The 18,864-nt window shown below is 37.8% G+C and overlaps 1 protein-coding gene across 4 annotated transcripts in view; it reads right to left on the reverse strand.

The window, feature by feature from the left end:
* The window catches only part of VTI1A (vesicle transport through interaction with t-SNAREs 1A), a 268,014-nt gene that overhangs the window by 242,304 nt on the left and 6,846 nt on the right, over nt 1-18,864 (reverse strand). For all 4 annotated transcript variants that reach the window (XM_071563691.1, XM_071563692.1, XM_071563693.1 and 1 more), the window contains exons 2-3: nt 18,690-18,748; nt 14,860-14,970 (exon numbers count right to left, since the gene is read on the reverse strand). In XM_071563691.1, coding sequence (XP_071419792.1) covers nt 14,860-14,970; nt 18,690-18,748 — 170 coding nt within the window. The remainder of the gene's footprint in view (nt 1-14,859; nt 14,971-18,689; nt 18,749-18,864) is intronic.

Below are 18,864 nucleotides of genomic sequence, written 5' to 3' on the forward strand. Positions count from 1 at the left end.
AACAGACGTCCAGTTGTGACTGCAAACATTCTTTAACTCATTTATAATAAGGTAAAAACAAAAAAATAGCAGCAACTTCCTCTATCACTACTAAAATTCAGCAAACTAATTCCTGCAAGAGCAACAGCTTTAATTCCAGCACTCCAGCATCACAAACCAATTAACACCAACCTCCTCATCTCAAATGTCTGCTTTTCTGCTTAACATCTACACAGAGTACAGCACACTCAGTAAGGTGTGAGGAAGGGATGGATTTTCCTTAAAGAGATTCACAGACACATCCTTAGTTACAATAGAGTCAATATTCAAACCGCTTCATCATTCCTGGAGATCCCAACCTGAGAGTTGTGTGAAGCATCATGAGATATCTACCTACACAATTCCAATCTATCACTGCAGTTTTAATTGTGATAAATGAAGATCTGCATGGAGCAGCAGCAAGAACACTATGGAAAAGTTCATCTTAATATTGAAATTGGTCACCAAAAGACAGAATGAAAAGCCTGGGTGACAGATGGAGTACAGTGTGAAAGTTTTTCTTCTTAAAGCCCTCACAAGTCTAAAATGGGAAATTTAGAGACACGACTCAGGCCACAGGCTGCAGTAGGAACTCTGCTTGCAGCCATCAGGATCAAGATGGGCATTCCCATTCCGAATGCAGTGCAAGGTACTGGGTATTTGACTGCATGCTCTGAGTCAGCACTATGAAATTCCACCACAAATCCTCCACATTGGTACACAAAAGACCCCACATTGCTCCCCCAGGCTCCAGACCACAGACAGAGGTGCCCAAGTATGGGACAGAAAAGCATTACTTGAGCAGTTCTGATCAACTAGTTTTAAGAGTCAGAAAGATCAAGGACAGTGAGCTTACAGATGCCATGGACATCTGGCAGAGCTGCATGGCTCCCACTGACAGCAAGTTCAGGCCAGCATCTCATCAGGGTCCAGCTCAGCAGGGACCATGATCGGGGAGGGCCCTGGGGAGCTGGGGAGAATCATAGAATCGATTGGGTTGGAAAAGGCCTCCGAGATCATCGAGTCCAACCCTTGGTCCAACTCCAGTTCTTTTACCAGATCATGGCACTCAGGGCCACGGCCAATCTCAGTTTAAAAACCTCCAGGGATGGGGAATTCACCACCTCTCTGGGCAGGCCACTCCAATGCCTGATTACTCTTTCTGTAAAGAACTTAATTTCCTCTGGCAGAGCTTGAGCCCGTGCCCCCTTGTCCTATTGCTGAGTGCCTGGCTAGGACTTCCCCTCAGGTAGTTATAGAGAGTGATGAGGTCACCTCTAAGCCTCTCCTTCTCCAGGCTAAACAACCCCAGCTCCCTCAGCCTCTCCCCACAGGACTTGTGCTCCAGTCCCTTCACCAGAAGCATCCCACAGCATCCCCAGAGCAGGGAAAAACAGCCCTGAAAAGGGGCCTTGGGCCACAGGTGGGCTGGGGAGGCTGCTCAGGGCCACTGGGGGCTATTGGAGCCCTGAGGGCCACAGACACCCAAAACTGGCCATAAGTTTTACATGACTTGGTATTAACCACAGCTTGTGGAGAATGCAGAAAAAAAGTCAGGCAGAGAACACAGTGGATTTACATCACCATGGAGGAGTCCAGGGTCAGATCAGAAACATCCTGCATACGAAGCAACCCTGACCCAGGTTAAAGCCAAGGACGTGTGTCTGTTGTTACAATAAACTGCTCTAACATTTAAAAATAGTTTCACTGGTTTACTGCCCTTGAATCACACAAGCCCTGAATCCCTGGCAAGTTAGGAATGAACAGATGATATTGCAGAGAGATTCAGAAGGTACTAAGCAAACATGAGAAATAAAAAGTATTAGAAGAAAAAACCCTCTCAGCTGTATCCATTTAAGTAGGAACACCACAGAGAAAAGCTCTTAAGTGCAAATCTTTCTTATTGCAGTGTTACTTTCAGTGGCACATGAAACAGCAATGATAACAGGCTCAAAAAAAAACTTTGAAAATAAAGTTAAAAGATACATGTAACTTAAAACTAACATCTTTTCCTACACAGAAAGGTTAAATTGTGGGGTTGACATTTGCATTTGTTACGTTGTCAACGTTTCCTGCCTATCAGCCTATGTACAAACAATATCTAAAGATGTCATCTACATATTTATACCAAAGGAGTTTATGAACAAGACCTGTCAGTATATTTTAACACCTTTCCAAAACGTCAGCTTTCATCAGGTATAAACACAACATGTTTAATTTATTAGTTTGGTTTAATATAAAAAGTTGACAATCATATGTCACCATAACTATTGATAAGGTAAATAAAGACTACAGGAAAATGTCAGAAAGTTATTAAAATATTTCTGAGCTTCCTGAATCAAATTGGATTTATTGGGTTTCCTCTGCCAATAAGTGCATCACATATTTTTCTTCATATGGCGAGTTTTGAAGTGATGTGTCCAACAGAGAAGCTTATAGACAGACTATATATCCTGGAGAATTTGAATTCCACTTTGACTTTTTGGGGCAGGGGAAAGGACTCTGTTAATGTTAAAAAGAATCCAAATGAAAACAAACACAAATTTGTTCACCTATATTTAAACATATGCAACAGATTTCTTTATCTAAAATATACTCAGCATCATAAAAGTTAAAATACAAGGCACAAGAAACTTTGAATACAACTCTGAAGTTGAGTAAAGTAATAGATTTGTTTCCACTTTTCACAGGAGGTGCTTGATTCAATTCCTACAAGAATCAAAGGTCCACCTTCTTTGTTTATAATGTCAGGAGAATAATCTATTCTCCCTTCTTTCTAGATACTTCCCCCAAAAATGTAACAGAGGACAGCACAGCCTCATTTCAAGAATTTCCCCCCCCCCTACCAGTACACAGCCAAACATGTCATCAGTGAGTCACTCTGGCCAGATTGCAAAAGCTGGCTCTATAGGGGAAAAAACCACCTTCATCTGAACACAAACTCCATTGCATAGATGAGTTCAAACACTCCTGCCCAAGCCAAACTCAGGACACATGACAGTCAGAGACACAGGAGAGTTTAAAGGCAGGGAATCAGCAAATGGACTGTTCATTGACAGCTCTCCTGCTGGAAAAGGCTTTTCTTTTCTTCAGCAAGTCCCATTCTACACCTCAGCAACAGATACGGAGAAGAGTGTTGTTACTATTACACAACTAAACTCATCCTAGGATGTGATACTGTGGGCATCAAGAAGCATTTGAGCAACCTGGTCTAGCAGAAGTTGTCCCTGCCCACATCAAAGGGAACTAGATGATCTTGAAGGTCCCTTCCAAACCAGACCAGTTTGTGATTCTATGATACTTCAGGCTACAGAAGTACGTGCCTGGTTTCCTTGGTCTGATAAAGGGTACGAGAAGGGGAATCGGAATTTCCACAGAGCCCAGCTTTTCCACAAAGGAAGAAAAGACCTCAAAATGTAGTCTTGCTCCAAAAGGATACATCTAATTACATCAGGACAGGTAACATCTTGGATCTCCATCATTGTTTCTGCAGTGTACAGGATTTCAGTTTTTATTGCAGAACAGGTCTGGCCCAGTTCTTAGACCAAACACTCTCACTTCAAAATGGTTCAAGGCTCTGAAGCACCAACTTTTTCATTCAGACTCTCATGTCTCTTTAGTGCATGCCTGAAATGTAAGTGAGGAAAACTTCAAAATCACTTCAAAATCACAGTACTGTTAAACCAAACACCACCACTGTACATGAAGCCTCAGCTATGACATTTTTAAAAACATACAAATGGCTTGCAAGCTGGTCCTATATTATATGAGAAGGGAACTCAGCAGTTCTGACCTTAGTAACAGAGTACTTAGGTACAAATTAAAAGTAGAAACTTTTGATATTTACCTCAGAGAAGCAGAAAAAGCGAAGGGAAAATGAGGATGGAGAGGAGCAAATTTTCCTTTTGCTCATTCCAAAATACACGCATTTTAAACCAAGATCTCTACAGGGCACAAGTGCTGAGCCACCAATCTGCATTGAATGCTACACAAGTAGCTCATGAATGGAAAAAGGGGACCTGAATACCACGTTTGAAACTGACTCCAAAAATAGGTCAGGAGAAAGATGCAGCCCAGGTACCTTCAACTGAAATAAAGATCTAACACCAGGACAACATGACAGAAGGTAAGAAAAAGACAAAAGGAGCACTAAGGGCTTAAAAGGCTCGGAAAGCAATTCAGGTTAGCAACCCCTAACTTAATCCTGACCCTTCTGTAACTTTTTACCTTGATTTAGTTGACTGAACTAACTTTGTGGGAAGCTTGCACAACTGACCCAGAGAGTCTGATTTCTGCTGAAGACTGGGCAGAAAGAAGAGGGAATCACATGGTCACTTAGGGGTATTAATAACATTGATTATGAAACAACATAAAACAGTCATTACAAATCAAACATTTTCTTTTGATAATAAAAGTCCCAGCACTACAGTTAAGACCTTGCATTAGCATTATTACTTTGACTCCCAACCACATTAATCCTAGATAAATATTTCTTCTTTTTAAGGATGCTAGAAATTGTAACAGAAACATAACATGAAAACCTATAGTTTTAAAGACAGCTAATAATGGAACAATCTGTAATACTGAAACTAACTTGTAATTCTTTAACAATTAAAAATAATCATAAGAAACACATTAACATAACTTAGTTATTTGTATAGTTCTATTTAGTGAATACTCATTATTACAGGGCCAAAGAGCTGTAGTCACATGTGAGAAACCCCTTTGTGCAAGGCACTCCACAAATAGGGATCCCTGTGACAAAATATGTGCGGTTACAAGTCCCAAAATACCACCTATCATCATGGAAAGTTACTTTCCAGATTTTGAAATAAGAGAATTTGCTTTGATATTAATGCAATTATTCTCTCAAATCAAATATTAAATACCACTTTTTTCCTAATAATGGCTCAAATCTTCTACTCGTGAATCAGCGAAAAGGAAGGTGTTAACTTCATAATGCAGGAGTATTTTCTAACTAAGGCCCAAGCCAAGACCCACCAGACACAATACAAGCCTTTTCTCTGACTTGCCAGAACTCTCATTTGAGTCTTTAGAGAACAGGTACAAAGCCTGCAATTGCAATTCAGTGATTTCCACGCTGACCAGGAGGGTAAGTTGGCAAACACTACCCTTATTCATTCCAGTCTTAACTTCTCAGAAAATAAAAAAAACCCAAACTAAAGACACGTTGGAAAGTTGTGGGGATTCAGAAAATAAGGACAAATGCCACTCAATGGGAAACATGCAGAGCCCACACACACACTCGCCAATTTCTTTCTCGTTATGGGCCAGGCAGCAAATATTTATTTAGCAAAACCCTTTTCCATTACACCCATCAGAAATGTTACTATAGCAGGAAAAATTATTCTGTTCTACTGCTGATCCCAGAAGCCACCTGCTATATTCCTTTTTACTATCTGTTCTTTATATTTCTACTCTAATTTTCACTGATCACCTCTTTTAGGAGCGAAACCTCTGTAGTGTTCATTAAATATTGGAAAAGGTCTATTTTCCTAACACTGACACCCTAAAGGCAGTTTATAAAAAGCAAATGAAAAGTAAGGGAGGTGCTGTATTTGATCCACTTATTATAAATGTATACAAGCATTAAATTGTCAAATGTACTACTTTAGATCCTCTAGCCTTGGCAGGGATTTCCTCCCGAACTGAGTAAGAACAGCAAGTTTAAAAAGATTTGTGGCCAAGAACCACTTTGTGTTGTGGTTTGTACAGAAGCTTTAAGGGAAGCTGACTGCACTTGGGACGGACTACGAAATGATTGCAGTTACCAAACAAAAGCACAGGGACATTCACACTTTTTCCATATGCTTCAAACAGTAGAGAACTTTATTAGGAGGAGGGAGAATCACCCTAATACACTTACAGCTGCATTTTTTTACTTTTTGTGCCTTCCTCACTAAGTCTTAAGCCAGAAACAAAACAGCATCTTCACTGCTATAAAAGTCCATCTCTTTTCACCTGTGCTAACAGAATCATAAATTTCCTTCTGGGTTTATTACTGGTATGTTAAAAAAAACAGTTTAGAGCACAAAACCAGAAGGATTTATCTCAGAAAACAGAATAACATTGTGTGATTTAGTTTTTAAATATTAATTTCAAACATTTGCAGCTAGAAAACATTAGAGATTTTTAATATTTTTCAGGACAAATTAAAGTCTACCTACAGAAGGGAACAGCACTCTATCCAACACTGAAGACAACTACCTAAATATCTACTCAGTTAGAGTTTGGGGAGAGGTAGCAATTTTGGTTAAATTCAACCAACATTTGTAAGAAAAAAAGTAGAATTAATTGATAAAATAATTTTCTTAAGAATACCTGACACTATTAAATTCATACTAACACATTAGCTTTTCACAAAGACTTCTTAATCTATTATAGTTGATTTCTTGGGAAAAAAAGCCAGAAACAGAACTTAATAGGACTGCATTTCTATTGCACTAAATTTCAGTATTCCAGTTTGGGAAATGCAAAATCACAAAAATAAAACTGCAAAACGTGATACCTGGCAATTCTGATTTCTTGTAAAACACACAAAAGTTAACACACAACAGCACAAAAGCAGGTCTGTGGAAAGCATCAGAAAGAGCAAATACATCCATCACTGTTTCTTCATTTTTCTATTAACAAACCTAGAATATATTTGCATTTACAACAATTTTCAACTGGCGCAGAAAAATTTTTACTATGCCAGTAATATCACCATAAATTTATAGTCTGTCTCCTGCTATTCTGTGGAAAAGGTTTTCAGCAAAAAACAAGGTAACTAAAATATTATTTGTACTAGCAGAACATAATGAAGGCTATTATTTGTAATGTTTGACAACTGTTTGACAACCAGACATACAATATATTCCATTATGCAAAGAGATTTCTTTTACACTCTAACATTTCCCTATGATGCAATCAGAATTTCAGCATTTAATATCTAAGGATCATATAAAATTTTCCCCTTGAATTCTGATTGAGAAAATATCAAGATAAAGCATAAACTTCTTGAAGTTGGCAGAAATAGTTACTTTTAAATAGCAGTGCTTGTATTTCAAGTTTCTTTTCATGAAAGGAACAAAAGCAAGAAGGCAAAAAAAAGGCCATTTACCACTCGTTTGCCAAACTAATTTTTGACATGGGACAGTTAATCAGTCACAAATAAAAAGTTCACCATTTAGCAGATGGGAACTTCCCCATAAAGGGAAGCTATTTTTGACCATGGCAATTAGTCTTCTCATGTTTCAAACACTAAATTCTATTTTCACATTAATTTTTAAAACTATGTGGCTTTAACTTAAAATAAACTGTACATCAAAAGAATGGAAAATAAACAGCCAGGAACACAATTTGACGAATTGGATTTATTTAGTTTATTTAGCTAAACAGGGTCCATTGGATCTCTTTAATAGGCTGACAGTTGCACTGGGCTGGTTAATAAAACATTCAACACAGTATCTTCAGCCAATATAGAAATGCAAATCCCACCAGAAATATTTTATTCATGAAACAGTAATTTCAGTTACTACCAAAGGAAAAAAAAAAAACAAAACAGGCAGAAACTGGGGAAAAAAGGAAGGAGGGAACCAGCGGCACCTGCTCTGCAAACACACAGCGCCATCCAGCGCCGCTCCTGCGCACACACACCGGGACACGCTGGAATTGATCCTTCCCCACTCCAACACGACCTTCTCTCCGGTTTTTTTAATGTTTTATCAGTAGCACCTCTCTCCCTGTTTTGCAGAGAAATGCAAACTAGCCTCACTTTTGATGGAGAAAATTAAAAAACCCGAAAACCGAATACCTTAAGGAATGTGAGAGTGGAGCTCTAGTCTGAAAAGCAAACACGTTCTGAGGGTGGGGGTTTTTGTTCAGCTTGTCTCATGTTTCTACTTCTAAACTTTAAGTTTCTAACTCATGACAGAAACCAAATCAAACCTCTACTTAAATGAGTGCAGGTGAGCAATACAACAAAGTCAGAGTGAGATACACTCTGTTGTGCTTCATTTGTCACCTCATCCCACAGCTCTGCTCCACCTGCAGAACCTTTATTACTGCTGCTATCAAAAGCTGGACAGTGACAACTGCTTCTTTTTGCACAACAGGTAAGGGAGTATCACCGGACTAAAATAAGAAATCACTGTGAAAGTGGAAAGCAATAAAGCCTTCCTCCTTCTGCCCCCTACCAAAACAGCATTTACCTTCTGGACATGAAGTCACTTTTTAGAGAGCAGCTGGCAAGAAGTAATTTTGATTGGACATGGCTTCTTCCACTCTGCTAGAAACAACAGCAAACATACCTAATACTAATACTTTGAGAAACAGAAGTTTTAATGTAAGAACAAACTACATGGTAAATAGAGAAATTATAGTTCTCTATCTGGGAAAGGCTGATGAGGGCTGGCACCCAGACAGTCTACAAACTGCCAGGTGAGAAAGCATGTTTAGTGAAAAAAGCAGAGGTGATGTCATGCTGAACTTCTAAAATGTATTTTACAAAAGAATTTCATTCTGCCACAGACCACTTTTCAGTTTAATTTAGTACAGAAACATTTTGTGTGTGAAGGGAGAACAGAAAGAGGCATGAATGCTTTACAGTACCCAGCATGAGTAAATATGCCTTTCATTCGTAGCCCCCAGCCAGACATAAGAGTTATCAGACTAACCAAATCACTTCCTGAAAACGCCTTTCTTTGTAATCACTCAGCCAAGTCTAGAGCTCCACAAACCAGTTTTTCTTAAAATCACATGCATCACCTCCACCACAATTTGCTGAAGGACCAACAAAGAGCACAGACAAAACTCACCAGTGTTAGCCCTACACATGTTAACAGATCTCTGGAGACAGACACAGAATTTTCTGTGAGTATCAAAGTGGAGTTGGTTGAGAGAGGAACAAGTTAAGGAATTAGTTTTATTGACATTAAAAATTTGCTGCTTGGTTGCCCTTACTCAGCATATTACCTCTTCACACATTGTGTCCTGAGATGCATAACACACTTACTGGTCAAACATGGGAGGATTCTTTGTGAGCAACATCTACAGAATTACAAAGCCCAGGAGGTAAGGTGTGCTTCACTGGTCTGGCCTCTCAGGAATCTCAGTTAGCATGATCATAATCCTTTAGGTTAATTATAAATAAAGAATGTTAACTCCTATCTTTCACACTTTCCTCTAAGGAAGAGCATCTCATCACCAATAAATTCCACTATGAAATAAATTTCCTTCCTTCTCCATACTTCTACACAAGACTAAAATAAAAAGTTTAAGACATAAATAACTTAGGGCAAATTTTCTACAGGGGTTCTGAGTTATATCTCTTTCTAAGTTTTCATCAAAAATGCAGTTTAGGCCTTGAATGTGACTAAAAAAAAAAAGAAAGAGAACATTCTTTGCTGTATCACTTTTCCCCCCATTTAAAATAGAAGTATTATAAATAATTGCAAAATGTCAAACACCTCCACTTTCTTCCACCACAAACACAGCAAGGCTGGGACACAAGTGAAAACAAGTGAAGACAATATGGAATTTGCTCTATTAAAAAGAAGCTGGCCTAATGCTCAGCTGGAGCCAGGCAAATATCACCTCAGAAGTCATTAGAAAAAGGAACAGAGGAAAAAAAGCAGTGCCTTTGTAAGGAGCAGTTTGTGCACAGTGTAGAGGACTGGTTACTATCTCAAGAAGGTGACGGTATCTATAAAAACAGCAGAGTGAATGAACTTTTGTTCACAACATGCTTTTTCAAAATTAGATTGTCAAAGTACATGGTCAGATAATTCAGCTTCTTTCTTCTGCAACTTAATCAGTTCAGTCTGGTGTGCATTAAAACAAACCCTCCACAGCCCTGTTCCAAAGGGCTGTACTTCTCACATAGTGAAAACTAATCTGATATCAGTTTCCAATTTGTCAGCAAGATCAGGTTTCACTACGGGCACGTTACCTGCCCAGGCAGGGTGCTCCTGCACACATGACATGTTCACACAGTGGGTTCCCTGTTTTTAATAACATTGCTGGGGTACAACAATGAAGATACACACCAGTCCCACACATGGTTAACGGTTTGTAACTACAAAGCAATAAAGCTTTGCTTTATAGATCAAAATAATCCAGCACAACAGTTGAGTCTCTAAAGTTTTAAAAGTGGAGAGCTAGGGAAGACTGGCCATAAAGATACAGGCCACTAACTTTTGACAAATGTTGTTCTTATGCTTACAGCCATATTTGTCTGGGAAGGTGACTGAATCTGAAATAAGAGTAGCAGTATTTGTAAAAAGCAGAACATGACAGACACAGCTGTAGCAGTTGTCCAGGTGAGCTCCTGGACTCAGGTAGTACTTGAGAGTCTTACAAGAGAGCTAACTATATCAAATAAAATTCCATGGCTTATCTCCTTAAATGTTTTTAAAGCTTAACAGCAGTTGACATTCTAACAATGATCTTAAACAGAACCTGCAGGAGGTATGAAATGTGAATATATATCTTCACTATTGACTGAAGTGAAGCTATTGTTAAATGCCAAAAATGTTTAAATGTTTAGTCAAGTTTTATACTATGTATCTATTTAAACTCTCCACTCCACTCTTTTTTTTTTTTTGCTTTTAAAGGTTATTCTGAAAGTCAGAATAACCAAAATCAGAACCAATTCTGAGAATTCAAAAGGAATGAGCACTGTCTCATGGACTGATAACAAAAGCTACCTGCAAAATTTACCTCTGTGCAGCTGACAGAATAGGAACAGTTCCTGTGCTGCCTCCTGTATTTGATGGGCATTTCCTCTTGTTCAATGTACTCATCTCATTTTCAACATGGATTGTGTAGTATTCATTTTTGAAATAGAAATAGTTCTGTATAACATGGTCTGACTGGATTTTTGTATTTCATCATCTACTTGAGTGCCTTATACTATAGCTGTAAGCTTTTCAGGAAAATGCCTGCCTTTGCTTTTTCCTGTTTTATTTGTCCTGACATTGAGCCAGAACATGGAACCCTTGGGATGGATACAAATGCCAGCAGATAACCACACATTTGCTAAGTTTGTATAGTTCCATTTTCACATGGACTAGGATAGTTTTAGGTCTAAGTTATGGTTATAAAATCTGGAGCCTTTTACCAATGCATATCCCCAATGTTTAAAGATCAATGGCTGCATTCTGGTAAGAATTTATAAAAAATGCTTCATTTCAAAGCACAAACAACACCTATAGTCCAGGTATATAAAAGACTTTTTTTGCATTCAGAATTTACTTCATGCATGCAGGCATCATGGACATTCTACACCTGAAATAGTCGGAAAAAAATATTTACAAGCTTAAGCCACATAAAGGTGCATTAGTAGATGTAAGAAAAAAAACCTGTTTATAGGAAGAGTGTTTTAAGTTTCAGGAGCTCTTTAGCAGGTGGTGCCAAGACCTGAATCAGCAGGGAAAGCACAAGCACGTGTTCTGCAACTCCACTTGAGGCCACCAGATAGAGCCATCACCATGTACCTACCACGGGCTCTGCAGCCCAGCCAGGCAGGAGCCCCCGAGACCCACCCAGGTCCAGGAATGCAGCTTTCCCGACCCAACGGGACCAAACCCTGCTACAGAAATGAGGTACTGGTATATGCTATTGAAAAAGAGATAACAAAACCAAGATTTACATCAGCATAGGGTTTACCAAACAGTTTTATTCTATTTTGATATGTTTATCACAAACCTGAAACTTGGCCTTTTGAGATGTATACAGACATTCTGCAGAGAAGTACCACTTCATGCTTGCCTTATTCTTACATTCCTCCCAGGCATCTGCAGAGCACTGAGGTGAGCAGCAGCAACCACTGCTGCCTCAAGTCCAGGTGCAATGCCCACTCTGTTGATCTTCCCTCAGTATTCACAGTGCTGTCCTTTCTGATACTTTTAAAGACAAAAGTGAGCTATTCTTTCTTTCATTATCACTGTTCCTCTTCAAGAGGGAGGGCCAAGATACAGCAAGGTGGGTTTTTATCCTCAGATACGATAAATTGCAATTAGTGGGTTACAACTACTTGTGTGAAATACAGTGCATGGTGTGAGACATCACTGCCTTCACACATCCCAGGATTGCAGAGCACGGGCAGCTAACTGCAGGCACGGCTCAAAATAACAAGGATTAGCAATGAGAGGAAAGAAATCTCTCCTATTTGCAACTAGTTCCTATTTGATTACAAAGTTAGAGATGAAAAAACATGTTTGGAATGGAATAACTTTTCTGAGTTTAAATTTGTGTTTTTCAGAATACACTTCAGCACAGTAGGTATTTAGAAAAAAAACCTATAAATTCATAATAAAGATGCCTCAGCATGTTTTAAATAATACTAGTGACAGTATTTTGTCATTATGACACATACTGCTTAAGATAAAATAAACTCACCAATTACATATTAAACATCACAAATTAACCTTAATGTTGTCCATCCTGCAAGTAAAGAGCAGACAGTCCATATACCTCAGGTTTTCTTCTCCTAACTTTGAAACATGTTGCTGTGGTGCTGTTTTCCATAACTGCTTGGCTGATAGCAAATTTGCAAGATGCCATAAGGCATAAAAACCACCACAAGATCAAAACCCATGTTTATTATGATGAATTTAAAAGAAACTTACCAGTGCCAGTTCTGCATTCACTATATGTTTGAAATAAAGAACTTAATGAAAAGACTGTATATTGAGGCATATAAATTTTACAATTAATTTCCCAGACAGGATTTCTTTAAAATGAAACGCACATTTCAAGATGATTGAGAAATGTCCTTGCTCTGCTCACATGCTACTTCACATGGGAAGAAAGGCCAAGATAAACAGTCAGATCCAGCTGAGATTCCAACTCCATTTATAAAGAACAACACTTAACTTTGCAAGCTCACATCTCCATGCCTTTCAGAAGAGCCAAGAACTTTGACCAGCTAACCTGTTAGCTGATAATAACCCCAAAATGCCAGTACCATTTCCAGTCATCTAGAAATGTGAATTCACTTTTTAAGTACCTAGACCTGCTTTCTCCAAAGGTCTGCTAAGGCTCTTACATAAACTTAACACGCCTTGCTTACAGTCAAACAAGTCACAACTCATTCAGAAAAACCTTCAGAAAGAACACTCAAAAGCACTTCCACTTCAGCAAATATTTTAACTTTCTACCTTTGACAGCCCTGCAGTTTATAGTCAAAATAATATTTCCTTTCCTTCCTCCTGTTCCCTCTTTGAACTCAAAACTGAATCCTTTTGTAATACAGTTTCCAACAAGTTACTATTTGACTGGATAATAAACCCCAAAGATTCTTAAATCCTTATATACAAACTTAGAAAAATGTTAGTACTTTAAATTGCAATTATGTAGGGCATTTAGGGCATTGTAGAGCACTCAAACAACACTATTTGCTATATAAGTGAGATTTCTTTTTCAAGCATAGTTGTTGTTTTCTTACAGTACTGCTCCATCCTTCATTCCACTCTTGCCTTGATCTTCTGCTGAAGATCTTTGGGTTTGGGGCTGTTGCTTTGTACCCATTATTACTGTCTGTTCCATCCTCTTTCTCGTGTTGTTTTTGCTTCTTCACTCTGAGCACCAGCTTGTGATGATCTACCTCCTAATTCTGTGATGCATTTCCTCACACTCATTTCTCCTTTTCCATACAGTGTCCAGTTCTGAACTCTCCTATTCGCTATGGCTTGGGAATATGGAAGTACAAATTCCACCATCTGTCTGCATACAGAAACAGGCCAGTATCAAATATTGCTGACAGTGAATTTTCCCACATCTGAGAAGATAAACAGCATTCACTTCTGGTCCAGAAGCTGCTCTCTCTGGGAATCCACTGTTCAGCCACATGCAGCTCCTACAGAGGAACAGCATGGGACTGAATCAAAATTTGGGTGCAAGTCTTCTTATTCTAACATACCTCAAAATTTACAAACTGCAATCATCTTCTAGCCAATACATATTTTGTTCAACTACTCAACTTGGCAGAAGCACAGAGGAGTGAGAGTCAGCTGGATTTCTCGGCTGCAGGTATAAACATTGATTTCCCACCACCTGAAGGATTAAACTGCTGCCAGCACCCTGAGGAAATTCACAGCTCTCCAGTGAATGGAAAATACTGCCACTAGTTATTTCTTTCTCCCTACCCTGGAGGAACGGAGCTGCTGCCAATTAACATAGCATTTTCCTACACTTTGAAATCCTTTTGAACTTCTTCAGGATTTTACAGGAAACAGTTTTGTCTCTATGTAAATCTATTCAGCACAAATCCCAGTCACAAGAAAGGACTGATAACTGCAGCAGAAACCCCTAGACAAGGGAATCTTGTTAGTTTGCATGCATTACTCAAAAATGTAGTACTTATAACCAATTTGTACAAAAGCCAAGAAGAATCTAAGTGCAATGGAAAAGAAAACACAGTGAGTAACAAATGAAGTGCACATGAGAGAAACTACATTCAAAAATTCCATGGATTGGAGATTATATTGCTTTTCATGTCACTGCCCACATTACTACAAGCTGTCATTCCTTGAGAAACAGGATTAAAACCTGACAATTTTGCACACATCAGGAACACACACAATGTTTAATGGCAGAGAAACAACTGAGATCCAGGGCAAAGGGTCAGAAAGAAGGCTAGAAACTGGAATATTGGTATGAAAGAAAAGCTTGTATTCCCCAGTTTGGTTTTCATCCATCCACATATACAGCAAGATACACACAGAACTCATCCTTTACACTAGTGGAAAATACCTTCTCATTTGCCTGAATAACTGCATTATTTTATTTAAAAAATTCTCATTGATGCCTTCTTTATGTAATACATTAAAAACTCACGAAATCAGCTTCAAGTTTTCCCATTTCTTGTTTGTAGCTTCTCATTCGACTGCTGTACATCCCCCGGCTTTGAGGTGGGATCTCTCGAACTTCAAGTTCCATCTGCTCAAGCTAACAAGTAAAAACAAAGAGCAGACATATAAATCAAAAGGTTAATTAAAGCAAGAATGAATTTACCAAAGTTGTTCACAAATATTAAAAAATATTGTTTCATTATAAAGAAAAATGCTGCTTATTCTGTAATATATAAAGAATTTATCAAAATCTTTACACAGCCTTAAGTGAAAAAATAAGTGACAAAATTAATATTATTGAGACTTAGAAGGAATGATTCTACTCAAACATTTCTGGATTTCACTTCCAAATGTGATGAATACATTTTATTACAAGAAAATATTAAAACTGAGGATAAATAATTCCTGCAAATTAGCACAGTTCAGAAGAAAGCCTACCTCCATCTAGCTGTGCAGTTTTGGAAACTCTTGCCTGAAAAATGTGTTTTATTTTTTTATACACACACATACATATATATATAGATGTGTATATATGTTTTATTTACCACTAGTCTCTGTGTTTAATAAACTCTTTCTTTTTAAATACTGCTAACTCATCAGAACTACAAAGCCTGAGCTGACTGCCTAAATCTACATCACAAATCTGTATGTGAGTATATTAAATAGCTGAATTTCACATTTTAATGACAATACTATTAAAAAACTTGTATACAGTTGAATGTATCAAAACATCAGAGAGGGAATTTATCTTTCAAAAGCTTTTTATATTTATTCTTGCCATGTAGAATACTAAGTGGCCTTAAACACAACAATATGGCACAGAGGTATGAAAATCAAAATAAGATATAAAGCAGGGCTGCTGATTACCTGCCCACTGGGTCATGGAGCCTCCTCTATATGGTGCTGTCTCTTCAGGAATTCTACTCTGCACCGCTGAAGAATCCCTCACCTGACTTCTAAAATCTTTCCAGCTTACTTTAAAAAGATAAAAGAATACCTCTCCTTGGTTGCTGTAGGCATCTGAAACAATATTTACTCACCTCCAACTGATCCTGCTTGAGCAATATGGCATAGGAACAGAAATGCTTTTTAATTAGATTAATTAACCAAACAAACTACTGGTTACAGGTCTTCACAATGGACTGCTGGAGTTTAGAGTTTATTCCTATGTAATCACTTACACTTTGAAATTTCATCGTCCTATCATAAGAAAAGCATCTGAATTTAATCAATGGAATTGCCAGATACTCAAAAGTCACTCCACCTGATCTATTCTGATTATGCAAAATGATATTCAATAACAAAATGTAAAGCAGACTTTACATATTCACTAATGAATTGAAACATACAAAGCAATTTCTGATTCCACCCAGTTCTTTGGCTCAGGCTTAAGTTTCCAAAGGGGTAAATTAAACCAATAGCTGGAATTAATAGCCTATTTCTTATCAATTTAATCTCAATATATTTGATCTCAAATATTCTAATGGCTGATGTGGTCCACTGAGACCCCAAAATAAGTCTCCCCCTCCCACAGGAACTTTTCTATATGAATGCATTTTTTGAAAGTTGTAAGCTTTGCTATTTTATTCCGATTCTAAAGTGCTAGAGATTTGAATTAAAAATAAGTGTCTAAATAAGAATAATCTAGCATTTGAAACACTAAATTTACGTGCATTATTAAAAAGCCAAATGTACAGATGAGAATAACAGCATTTGCAACACAACAATTTTGTGATGTGTCCTTCATAAAGCATGAAGACAAATAATACAGAGGGAGTTTTTTCTTATTTAAAGTAGAATTTCACTCCAAAATGCTCATTCCAGCTCTTCTAGAACATGCTAGATATTTTACTCCAAGAATTTCCCCAAGGTTAGCACAACATTCACCTTTCTTAAAAACCTGGTAAAAGTAACATTTGGATACTCCACATTGGATGCAGAATGACAGGATTTCTCTCCAGAGATCTCTCACTCCACAGCTCTGGCTTGAAAAGATACCCTGGGAGGCTGAAAGTTTTCATGTCAGTTCTGCACATATATCAAATCAATTACACCAGTGATTTTACCCAAACAAAGCAGACAGTGTTTTAAAACAATCACTGGTTAGTGAATGTAAATAAATTATCTCTACAATAATATTTATAATATGTGAGAGTGTTATTTCCTAGCCAAGTAGGAAATAAAACAAAATCAGCTAATCCCAGCTTTGACTACTCGAGACAATGAAGCAAACCAGTGTATGAAAATTATCTGTAGCAAGGAATTGGGTTTATTTTGGTTTTCTACTGTAGCTTTTAGTTTGAAAGAGGATCTTCTTAATCAGCTCTGGTTTTAGCAAGTTTGTTCAAATTGATTTCTAAACCCAAGCCTTGACATTAATCACAAATGTGTTAGGTAATTGTTTAAAGCAAATTATTAAATCTAAAGATCTAAAACAAAAGTGTGAAAGAAAAGCCAGTACATTAAATGAAGATCATCATTAGGATAAAAGTAAAGATATAGGATTTATTTTTTCATCTTTTAATAAATAGAAATTCAGATGATCTTTTTCTAATACAAAGAGAGAGAAGAGCCATTAACTCAATTTCTGCTCCTTCCAATCTACTTTGAGTAGAAACCCAACTTTAAATGACCATCCATGCTATAGCTTTGCTGTACTGCTCTGCTTTTTTGCCATGTCAATGGTAGTGAAAAGGAGATGAAAAACATTTCTAGATTTCTACTTTCTTTCAGCTGTTTGAATATGAAAGTGCCCATAAGGCCTTTATGCATCTTCAGAACACCCTCATGAGATGAGACAGTAATTTTTCTGTATTTCTCAATGGAGAATACCAAATCAGAGAGCACAGGAGCTTTGTCATCCTCACAGGGCAAAACTGCAGGGAGTCATCCCAAGAACCAGCTTTCCTGGATGCTATTTCCATGCTGTGGTCTACAAGAGTAATTCTATTCCTAAACCAAAAGCACCAGGTATACCAACCAACAGTAGAGACCTTTTCCTTCCTACGCCTCTTCAAAATATTAATTTCGATATTATTGTTTAGTTAGTAACCAAATAACTGACTCAAGTTCTTTCCATTATAAGAACTTCTAGAGTAGAAAGCTAATTTCTTTCTCTCTCCTAACACTCAGATTACTTTTCTGACATTAGATAGACCAAACTCACTAACAAGCAATAAACAAAAGCAACTACAGGTAAGGAATGATTTGCCATGCCAGAAAAAGTCAATCTCAACTGTCACCAACACCTTTGCTCAGTTACTCCACAACTACAAAACTTTATTCTCCATCCCAACAGAAGACAAAAGTCACAGTTGCTTAACAGATGTTGTTCATCACACATTTTCTTCTGACAGTGCAAACCAGTGCTTGGTTAACATAGACACTCTGCTGGGATCAGTGACCCACCCTGCCATGGCCCCTGTGTCCTCACTCTCATGCCTCACTTGCTAAAAAAGACCTATTGCTCTACAAGATGCTCTGACATATTAAATAAAGTAGATTCTTGGGTCTTACAGGCAAAAAACAAAGTCATGGTGTGTAAACATTTAAGTCAATTCCCAAAGTAAAAGACCTAATCCACAGCTCAAAGCCTGTAACTTTTTATGGACTTACAGCATTAGTGCAAACCTTGCATCACGCAACACAAGACTAAAAGAGGATACACTCCTCCTGGGTATTTCACATCCTCAAATAAGAACTATTTCAAGATATCATTGTAAAGTATTTTTAGGGCATGCCTGTTAAATGTTACCATTTATTGATCCCAATATTTTTGCTAGGAATTTGCAGTTAACATGAAAAGCCAGGACATACCAGTTCCCTTGCTTCTTCGAGCTGCTTCTCAACATTTGCAACCATCTGCTTCTTCTCATCTGAAACAGAATTGTGAAAATACCAATATAATTGTGCTCCTGCCATGAAAAAAAACATATCATTTCAAAAGCTTGTATGGATCAGCTCAAACTGACTCAAGAGATTTATTCTGTGT

This window comes from Pithys albifrons, chromosome 9 (assembly GCF_047495875.1).
Source record: "Pithys albifrons albifrons isolate INPA30051 chromosome 9, PitAlb_v1, whole genome shotgun sequence".
NCBI lineage: Eukaryota > Metazoa > Chordata > Aves > Passeriformes > Thamnophilidae > Pithys > Pithys albifrons.